At 35.4% G+C, this 10,569-nt stretch overlaps 1 protein-coding gene across 2 annotated transcripts in view; it reads left to right on the top strand.

Annotated features, from left to right (window-relative positions):
* The first annotated feature begins 8,022 nt into the window (after window positions 1-8,022).
* Window positions 8,023-10,569, top strand: part of roq (RING finger and CCCH-type zinc finger domain-containing protein roquin) — a 40,608-nt gene continuing 38,061 nt past the window's right edge. For both annotated transcript variants that reach the window (XM_085943036.1, XM_085943026.1), the window contains exons 1-2: window positions 8,023-8,126; window positions 8,364-8,529. In XM_085943036.1, the coding sequence (XP_085799162.1) occupies window positions 8,368-8,529 (162 nt within the window). In that variant the 5' untranslated portion in view covers window positions 8,023-8,126; window positions 8,364-8,367. The remainder of the gene's footprint in view (window positions 8,127-8,363; window positions 8,530-10,569) is intronic.

The raw sequence follows: 10,569 nt of genomic DNA, 5'->3' as shown, positions 1-10,569 counted from the left end.
TGGGAGCGCCCCCCTCAGGGGCAGAAAATTCAGTGTGTGACACTAACCTAATTTAATTTTAATAATATTTTGAGTTTGCGCTTTATTTATTATTTACAGTCGAACTTGTTTTTACGAAGAAGATGGGACCGACTGAATTTGCTTGTTATACGCGGTACACGTTATATCAGAGAATAGGTATTTTTAAATGAGCGGTCACATAACAAAAAAATCGGTCTAAAATAAAAAATCTGAAAAATATCGTAAAAATCCCCGAAACAAGCATGACCTTCATAAAATACAAAATAAGTTGTTTATTGTAATGAACGCTGGTAGGTACCTACGGACTTCACAAACCATGGATTTTTCAACCATATGCGTGGATACTTTCTCATTATTTTTCGGCATAAACAACAATTAGGTAGGTACTTAGACACTTAACTAGTGTCATAAACGTAATTCGGCCCCGGCGGCATCCTGTCCGATCGGATTTTATTGCTTAGGGTCGAAATGTTTTTACATGATCGACACATTAACAGTATTTTAGCTCGGTACATCCGATAAGTTGCTCGTCATATCAGTGAATAAATGTATGGAGAAAATCATAAACCAAAATGTAAACGAATGTTTCCTCATTACATCCGAGATCTCGCTATGTCCGAGATCGTAATAACCGAGTTCGACTGTACTTTGTTTTTTATTGAACTATTTGTAATATCAGTAGAGTTGCAAGATAGTGGAAAATAGAGTAAACAGTGAGTACATCATGATTAGGGAATCCAATCCCGAGCCAAAATTCTGATCCCAAGATTTCGGGATTACAATTTGACAATCCCAGGATTGGCATTTTTTTCCATTGTTAATATATTTTTTTTATATAAGTATGTATAATATCTAGTATAATATACCTATACTATTTAAGACATTTATTGTTAATATTGTACACGTTCAATCTTGGAAATACATGCGTTTAATGGAGTAAATAATATTGTAATAAAAATAATAATGTGACAAAACGTATTAATTGACATAAAAGGTTCAACATGGCTGTATTTTTTTGTCGGGTTGGCGATGTCTAGTTTATTTCCGTTGCCCTTCGACATCCTTGGTGACCAAATACGACACGAGCACTGATGGTAAAAATTATTGTATACAAAAATGGGGCGGCATTTTGTCTTGGGACGTCACTGTTAATGACAACCATGGTTATATAAATGTGGTAATTAAATGTGGTAAGTAAAATCTATTAATCGTTCATTCGTTCACCACACAATTTCTCAAATCTTAGAAGCAAACTAGACATCTATTTCCCTGGTGATAAACATCTGATCTGTAGCTATTACTATGGCTGCTCACCTACGAATTATTGCATCCGCACGTGGTTAATAAATGCGCGTGACTTAATTAATTAATGGTCATAACAATTATTAGATTCGTTAGTGTCCGTTTATGTCGTCCGTGCTTGTTTCTCTTTCAGACCGAATCAAAATATTAAAGTAAACATTGTCTGCCTCAGATAGTTCCACCAATTCGTGAGTGCCATGGGTCTTCCATTAACACGAGATTTGCGTGTTGTAGAATGGAGAGGAGTGAGAATGACCCGTTGAGAAGGCTGTCCGACAACCAAATCATCCAGGTCACGATCCTCATTCATGGGGTCTATTGGCGTGCGTGCCTGCGTGGTCGGTCTCTTTTCATTTTGTCTATATATCTGAAGAATTCAACCACCCAATTATACGAATTTATACAATACAATACAATGACCAAATCATAGTAATATCTAGTTGTAGTATTGAGGTGACGATTTAAATTTTCGAATATGCTGCCGCGCCACATCAGAATAATTATGTGTAGCGCTCTAGAGAAACACTTGGGGAACCTCTGTCCTACTAAATAGTCAATACAAATAATGGAAGCGAAACTTTTTGATTTCCGACCGTGCTCTTTCTTGTGTTTGTATTTCTTCTCAAAAATATAAAATATATACGTGCCCGTAATTGAATTATTATTTTTGTTACATTATTTATTTTAAATTTTATAAAAGGTGCAAGCTCGGTCCATTAACATTCGCTTTGTCGTGTTAGACTGCCAACCTGCTCTTGACGGACGTGAGAGCATACTTTTACTTGTGTATTTTGTTTTAACATTAATTATTATTCTGAAGAATGCCTTATTATTTCTCTGAAGAATGTACGGTGAACATTGTTAATCCCATTAACTGCGAAGAACCGCTCAGATCGTAATATTACTATCTTCACTTTTTAATCTCGTTCACTCTAGAGATATTTTGTATTTATTTACATATTTTGTCCATTTTAAAACTAATATAGACACTATTATATTTGATGAACAGAAGTTAGACGAAATTTAACCATGTCTTTCCTTTCCGTACACATTGTATAACTCTCATGGTTTACATCCTGTATTTCTCCGCCAAATATTCATCTTGGACGTGCGATAAGATATCCATCAGTGCTCGAAATGGAAAAGTTTACGAACCGCAGCGCACAACAATTTTCTGAAGATGTTTACATAGTTACCTTAATTAATTTTATGTGTATTTTATAAAAATAAATGTCTTCGATTTTCTATAATATGGCCTATCTAGCTCAGATGGTCTAAATATTTTTTCCACAAGACGGAGCGATAATTTTACCAATTTCACGAACCGGAACGGCGCTCCGGTGCACTCCCGTCCATTTCGAGCCCTGATATCCATATTATGGTAGACGTTATGCAACGTACTAACGAAGGCACCATGTCCAGTCAAGAAGTTGCATGTTAACTTTTTCTACTCGCCATAATTAAGTAAACTGAATTTGCCACCCCTTCCTATCTGTAACCTTAAAATTGTATATCGTACAATTCTGATTAGGGAATCCAATCCAGAGCCAAAATTTTGATCCCGAGATTTCGGGATTACAATTTGCCAACCCCGGGATCGATAGTTAATATTAAATTTTTATATACCTATACAAATAACGTTGAATAAAGTCGATCAAAAATGTGTGGTCGGTATAATTATTTATATTATTTAAGACTTTTATTGTTAATATTATGTTCGTTCAATCTTGGACATAGGTACATAGGTTTAATACATTGTAATATAAATAATAATGTGAAAGTGAAACAGTTTTATTTATTTATATTAAAATAAAAAATAACATATTGTGTTGACAATAAATGCAATACATATTATAGTAAAATAAGAAAATTAAACAGTTAAACAACTAAAACATTATAGTGTTACTGAATAGGGGACCACCATGCTGTGACTAAACATGTAGAATATTTACATAGGTATTTGTGGGCAAATTTTATGAATCCCTAGCTATAGTCGGTGATATTATAATTTAAAAAAATCTCGTGTGTGTGTGTGTATATCTTCATTGCCAAATACTGTTTTGCATGCTTATCACTCATATAATATTATGCCTGCAATACCAATTGATTATGATTGATAAAAAATCAATCCCGAAAGTTTCGGGATTATGTTTACTAATCCCGGGATTCATATTATGTATTGAAAATTATCTGGGATCCCGGGATTGGAATCCCTAATTCTGATATACCTACACATCCAAAAATACTTATAAAATGCTAGCGCCGCATTTGAAATTTTTATCATAAGAATCGTATCAGAGAAAAATAAATAGGTACCTATTAACTAATATTTTTTCCAATCTATTATAATTATGTAGATATACTAATTTCCTATAATTCGGATAGGTACACGAGTTATCTTAATATTTGAAATATAATTCAATACCTATAAAATATAGTATATAGTAATATAAAATATAGTTAATGTCCATAACTCTAACGTTAACGTACATATTTTAAACACTTTCCCATAAACAAAACGAACAGTGCATAGTACGTGACGAAGCTAAATTATGACCATTTTTATATCAATTTCCTATCCTAAGTAAAACTTTCGCTAAATTTTTAAAATATCTACTTCATTGTTAAATGGCCACTATGATGATGCGTCGGCTTATAATGTCATGGGTTCTGGGTTCGAATCCCGGGTCTGGAAATTGTTGTTGTTTTTAAATGTGCGTCCCGGCGATGGTATATACTTAATAGGTTGATGAAGTGGCTATCTTCAATTTTTCGTAAAAACAAAAATCTGTTAATACAACCTCCACTCTGTGTAGTCCCATATGCTCCCATTACTGGGCGTCTTACGTGGATCGCGATGCGGTTTAAAGCGATACGATCCAAAACGATGCGAAGCGGCATCGTTGTCCTATGCGTAGCTGAGTCACCAGCTGTCACCATCGCAGATTAATTATTATACAATTTGTTAATTGACAAAAAACAACCATGGTTACGCCTAGAAATATTTAGATGTATGTAAATAATTACCTCCTATGCTATGTTTATTATAAAATTGTTACCATTGCGACGCCTACACCGCCGCTTCCACTTCGCGCAAAAATATCAAACCGTTTGATCGCGTCGCTGAAGCCCTGCACCGCTTCGCACCGTTCGCTGGGTATTATCTGCACGTAGACCACTACAGGTGGCGTTGACTGTTATTTTCGTGGCGCACCGCGTCGCGTCGCATTTGCATTGACTTCGCTACGTAAGACGGCGCGTTAGAATCGAACATGGCAATGTAAATGTAATAATTATTTAAAAATAGGTCACAATAAAGCGTTTTTACTCTACCAAATAGTTCATGCGAATTTGTGCGGATAAGGCCATGGTTAAAGAATCAGTAGCGTAATCCATGCATTTGTTATTTGGCGAGGACACTGAGGTGTTACAACTTAAACTGAGAAAGATAAACTCAATATCACATACGTCATGAAAATAAACAGTTTTGGTCTTCTTTTGAGCAATCTTTACACTAATCGTCAACTTATTCTCCTAGTATAAAAAGAGCCTACTGCGCGACGGTTATGGGACTTCTAAGGTGGGCCGTGGGGTGATGAAATACGAATCACGATAATACGACGAGATGACGTGAGCTTACTCATGATTAATTTGTAAACGACTTTCTCGTAAGTTGATGTACCTAGGAAATAAAATAGTTAAGCCACCCCTTCAAAACCTTACTGAAATCGTAATATATTACAACTACGTACGGTAGAACCTCGATATAACAGACTTCGGATATAACGGATAAAATATCCGGTCAAATGTGAAGATTGTTAACATCCTGTTAATATTAGTGCTAATAGAAGCGCCTAGTTTCAAAAATGTATCTATAGTCTAAGCCTAAAACGGTTTTCATAAAATTTTGAGTTAGATTAGATTTCTATAATCTAAGATTATGACCCCAAATTTATATTGGCAGTGACGACTTGCAAATCATAAAACTGACAAATCAGTGAAATGTCAAACTGTCTGAGGTGAATGAAAATCCCGAAGGGAAAACTATGGGGCACATTTTTATTTTTATTATTTTTTTTAACATAATTTTATAAAATCCAACACCATATCATTAGGATGCCAAGCTGTCTGCGAGACCTAGCTATGCAGATAGGCGACAGCCAGCTGGCTCTGCTAGTTTATAATAAATTTGTAATAGATGAGCGCTTACATTTTCATTATAAAGAGGTTTTACTAAATATGTAATCGTGAAAAATTACACCACATAATATAGATTACGATATCTTGTAAAATAGGGGATAATAATTATTTTATTTTTATCGTCCAAAATAAAATGAAATTACGTATATTGTCGAATGGTATTATTATTATTTTTCTATAATTATAAAGGTACCTACCTACCTGTTAAAAATCTTATTGCGCACAATTATTCACATAGCAGATTAATATGATACCTAGGTAGCAATGCAAACCATCGCTATTCCTCAAATAATGTCGAATTCACGGTACATTTACCTACGTGACAAATTGTACCTAATGCATACCTATTATTATGATATATACGTAGGTAGGTAACTATTAATTAAAAATAATATAATATTATTCTTTAATAGGTACGTGTTTAAATTTAATCCATATTTTTCCACACTTGAGATCCGTACCTACCTAACCTTTTATACCACGGCAGATAGGCCTAGGTAGCCGTTCCTGTTAATTTTGTGTTCCTTCTTATAAAAAAGATGATAAACATAATAAATAGTATAATTATTATGTTAGAAACACATTACGATTACGTCACGCGAGGGCACGTGAGCAAAAGTGTGTAATGTTGTTTTACTTACTATTTAAAATGTTATCAGACGGATATTATCAACATTTTGAGCCGCAAACCAATAGTGCGAATAATCTGCCAAAATGTATCAGAACCACATCAAGGATGACCTTGGATCACGAGTATCATCCCACATTACCCTCCAACTTGACGCGTAGTAGGTATCCAATATAACGTTTTATATTTTCTGAAAAATTACAAGTCATTGTGTTCACGTAGGTATCTTTAATTTTAGGCCTACCGCGCATGGACCATTACATAACCGGCCGGTAGCATTCGGACCAGTGTTGCCATATTTTCAAAGTGGAATTATAGTACCGAGCCTCCAAAATTATAGTATTTCGGAAAAAAATATAGTACGCGTTGAATGACGAATACTTTTCTGCATTTTCCAAAAATTTCGCGTAAAATAATTAACGTCACCTTTTTTTTTAGACAAATATTCAAATGTAAAGTAATAACGTCTCGTTTTTTAGACAAAAATTCAACCGTAAGGTGATTAACATCTCGTTTTTTTAGACAAAAAATGAAATGTAAGGTGTTTAACGAATTCTTTTTTTAGACAAAAATTCAAATAGAAGGTGATTAACGTCTCGCTTTTTAGATAAACGTTTAAAAGTTAGGTATTTTAGTTCTCCCGAACAGCTTTAGCGCTATTTTTTATCTATTTTTCTGAATTTTCAAAATTATAGTATTTTGGGCGTACTATACCTGTTTTATATCGTACATAGTACGCGGGCCAAAATTATAGTACAAATACTATAATTATAGTACGGTTGGCAACACTGATTCGGACAATCGGTGGTTTGCTCGCGCATGATCCAAATTATTATTACCGGCCAGTATGTATGAGCGCGCATGGCGTGATATGGATCGGAGGCAATGCGCGCGCACTTAAGATATGCTTCCGCACCGAAAAATGGCGGACGCAATAAAAGAAACGTCAAAATGGATTTTGTAGAGCTTATATTATATAATATATAGAGGTTTTGTATAGATTAACAAACTGTTTTGAAATGTGGGTGTATATATTAATAATTTATGAAGAAAGAAACTGAAAAAATGGGACTGGTACGTGCATGCAAAGCCAATAGGTACGCATCGATGAACTGTCACGTCAAATGTGGCGGTTCGATGTATGCGTGCGCTACATACGACCGCGTCATTATTGTGCGTGCATGTATGAGTGCACTCTCGGCCGGCCATGACTTGTCATGTGCGGGCTCTCATTTAAAAGCATTGCCAATGAGACCCCGGCCGGTTCGAATCGGTGTAAAATTTTGTGTCTGAACACAGATTTTCAATTCGGCCGTTCGCTCGATCGTCCATGCGCGGGGTTGCATTGCAATACGATGGTTACAACTCCCCGATTGTTGACCGTACGATAGGAAATCGTTCATGCGCGGTAGGCCTTAGTGTTCTGGAAGGGGGCTATAAATGACAGGTCACAATGTTTTTGTAGGTTGTCAGTTTTTATTATTAGATGGAACCTAGCATGTGCTCTCACATGACGTGATGGTAATTTCTTTCTAGCATTAGGAGGTTCATCATATTTGTTGTTTGTCTGTGCTCAATAAAAAATGTCTTTGGTTCTTCTGTTCTTTAAAAATGTACGTAGTGAACTAGTAAAAATTAAAGGATCGAATAATTCATTAACTAATAAAATCAATTAATAAATATATACCGTATATCTACTTTGATTTCATAATGGTAATATTGCTATAAGAATCATCTAAAATATTGAATTGAAATTGTGTTTGTTTCAGAAGTTACGTCTGTATTTCAAATAATTATTGCGTTCGTGCTAAAAAATAGTATAGCGAGGGCAACATTGTGCGAGGATAGAAGACGAAGAAGAATACTAATTCAGTGCTGCCGATTTTCTATTGCTGTCTGATTGTGTTATGAACGATATATTATTATGGCCGCGATCTGGGTTTCGATGTGATGAATATTTATAGTTTAATATAAGGTATGTGATGAGGATTCAGTGTAAATAATGTGTTTATGATAAAAATAGGCAAATAGGTAATATGTCTAGATGTGTCTAGCGCTTCGTGTGATCTTCTGCGCACAGTTGTCTAGTTGGCACCTAGAACGTCATTCGCCAATATTTATAAAAATCGTTTTTTAATTGTATGTTGTTTGACTCGTGAACCGTTCCGTATTATGATTGATTATTTATGTAGTTTATTGTTTTGTGATGCAGGAGAATGCCCATCCAGGCTCCACAATGGACAGAATTCCTAACATGTCCTATTTGCTGTCGGGAATTCGGCTCAGCACCCAGGAGTCCCATCAGTCTTGGATGCGGCCACACGATCTGCAAACACTGCCTTGCTCACCTCCATCGCAAGCAATGTCCCTTCGATCAGGCAAGTTCCAATATATTTAATTCATCAACCTTTGATCTCACCAAGAAAAGCAGAACATGAAACATTAAATGTTTTTATTATGCATTCTATCCTATGATCTTCCTATACTTATAATAGGTAGTTATTAAATATTCACAATAAATATTACCCCTGATGTTATTACACTACGTCATTTGTAAGAACTACGAATTTCGTGTCTAAATACCATTTTTGTTGATTGTCTTGACACTTTCACATTGATATATACACATGCCGATGTAAAAAATCATAAGTTATTTTAAAAAAATATATATATATATATATGGTACCTACATTACGGTTATACCGGACACAGTCGGGTGAAAACGGGAAGCAGCGGGACGTAGCCCTCAACTAAACAAGAAAGCCTACAATAGGCGTGCTAGTAATCGGCAACCTTTTCTTATGTGTATTCTGTGATTTTTACTTAGTATTAGGGATTCTTACTATATTTTTTGTTAGATTATTATCCACTTAGAGCAGTGATACCCAATCGCAGTTTCGCGAGCGGTGACGTTTCGCAAACATTTTTGTGACCACTGTTAAGATTGAAGTAGATTTATGATTTTTTGTTAGATATCGCGTTACATAATTATCAGCAAGGTGTAGGAAGGAAAATTAAAAGGAAAAAAAGTATTGATAAGTAGGTATGTATCGAAAGGGTGGACGATAGAATTGACCATTTGAAATGAGTACGCTGACTGCTTTAATCATTTTATTGATTCATTTATATAGTTCTTAGCTATTTTATTGTGTGTTTATAGCATGTTTTATAATTTTCAATCATTACCTATTCATTGTGTTATTAAACATTTTGAAAAATAGTGCATCCATGTCCAATTCTATCGTCCGTCCTTTCGATACATACCTACTTATCAATACTTTTTTCCCTTTTAATTTTCCATCCTGCACCTTGCTGATATAATTATGTAATGCGATATCTAACAAAAAATCATAAATCTACTTCAATTTTAAGTGTTCACAAAAATGTTTGCGAAATGTCACCGCTCGCGAAACCGCGTTTGGGTATCACTGCTCTAAGTAGATAATAATCTAACAAATAATAAAGTAAGAATCCCTACTAGTAAAAATCACAGAATACACATAAGAAAAGGTTGCCGATTACTAGCACGCCTATTGTAGGCTTTCTTGTTTAGTTGAGGGCTACATCCCGCTGCTTCCCGTTTTCACCCGACTGTGTCCAGTATAACCGTAGTGTACCATATATTTAATTGTGCTTATTTTTTTAAATAACTTATGTTAGTGCATTTTCTGTGAGTTTCCGAACTGAGTAGGGTGTCCGCCAGGGATGTGTTTTCTTTTCTCAGTTATCTAATGTATATGGAGAGTATATACTGCAGAGAAGCCTAGATCATTGGCAAGACGGAATAACAATTGGTGGCCAGAAAATAAACATCTTAAGAGTCGCAGATGATACAACGCTAATCACTGCTAATGAAAGAGAACTCACAGAGCTGCTACACCGGGTAGAGGAAAAGAGTTGCAAATACGGCCTCCTTATTAATAGGAATAAGACCAAGTCAATGTTTATCGATTGGACTAACCTTCTACCAGCAGCAAGTATACTCCAAAACCTGGAAACAGTGGACAAGTTTGTATATCTGGGACTGACTGTTAGTGGAAAAGGCAAATGGGAAGTAGAGATTAGAAGGCGCTCACAGATTACGAAAAATGTGATGACACAAATTACTACTATGTGGAAGGATCGGGGAATTTCAATTGCTATGAAAATGATGCTCGTGCAAGCATTGGTGTTCTACATATTTTTGTACGATGTCGAGTCATGGCCCGAGAGCAAAGGAGTGGAGTCCTCTACATCGCCTTGCTTGGAGGCTGCCCAAAACCACCTGTCTCCTCGGATTATCCTTTCTGAGCCGAACAATACGTCCAAAATGCAGGATGCATCTCAAACATATTGTCGAGAGCCGTTCCTTAATCCGTAGTCTCTGGATGATTGACTGGTTCATCCTATGCTCTGTCAAAGAAATACGAATCATTCGG

The sequence above is a fragment of the Rhyacophila brunnea genome, unplaced genomic scaffold (genome assembly GCF_057557595.1).
Source record: "Rhyacophila brunnea isolate RB1 unplaced genomic scaffold, BYU_Rbru_1.0 scaffold_1, whole genome shotgun sequence".
Lineage (NCBI taxonomy): Eukaryota > Metazoa > Arthropoda > Insecta > Trichoptera > Rhyacophilidae > Rhyacophila > Rhyacophila brunnea.
This window is presented reverse-complemented; position numbering and strand designations above follow the sequence as displayed.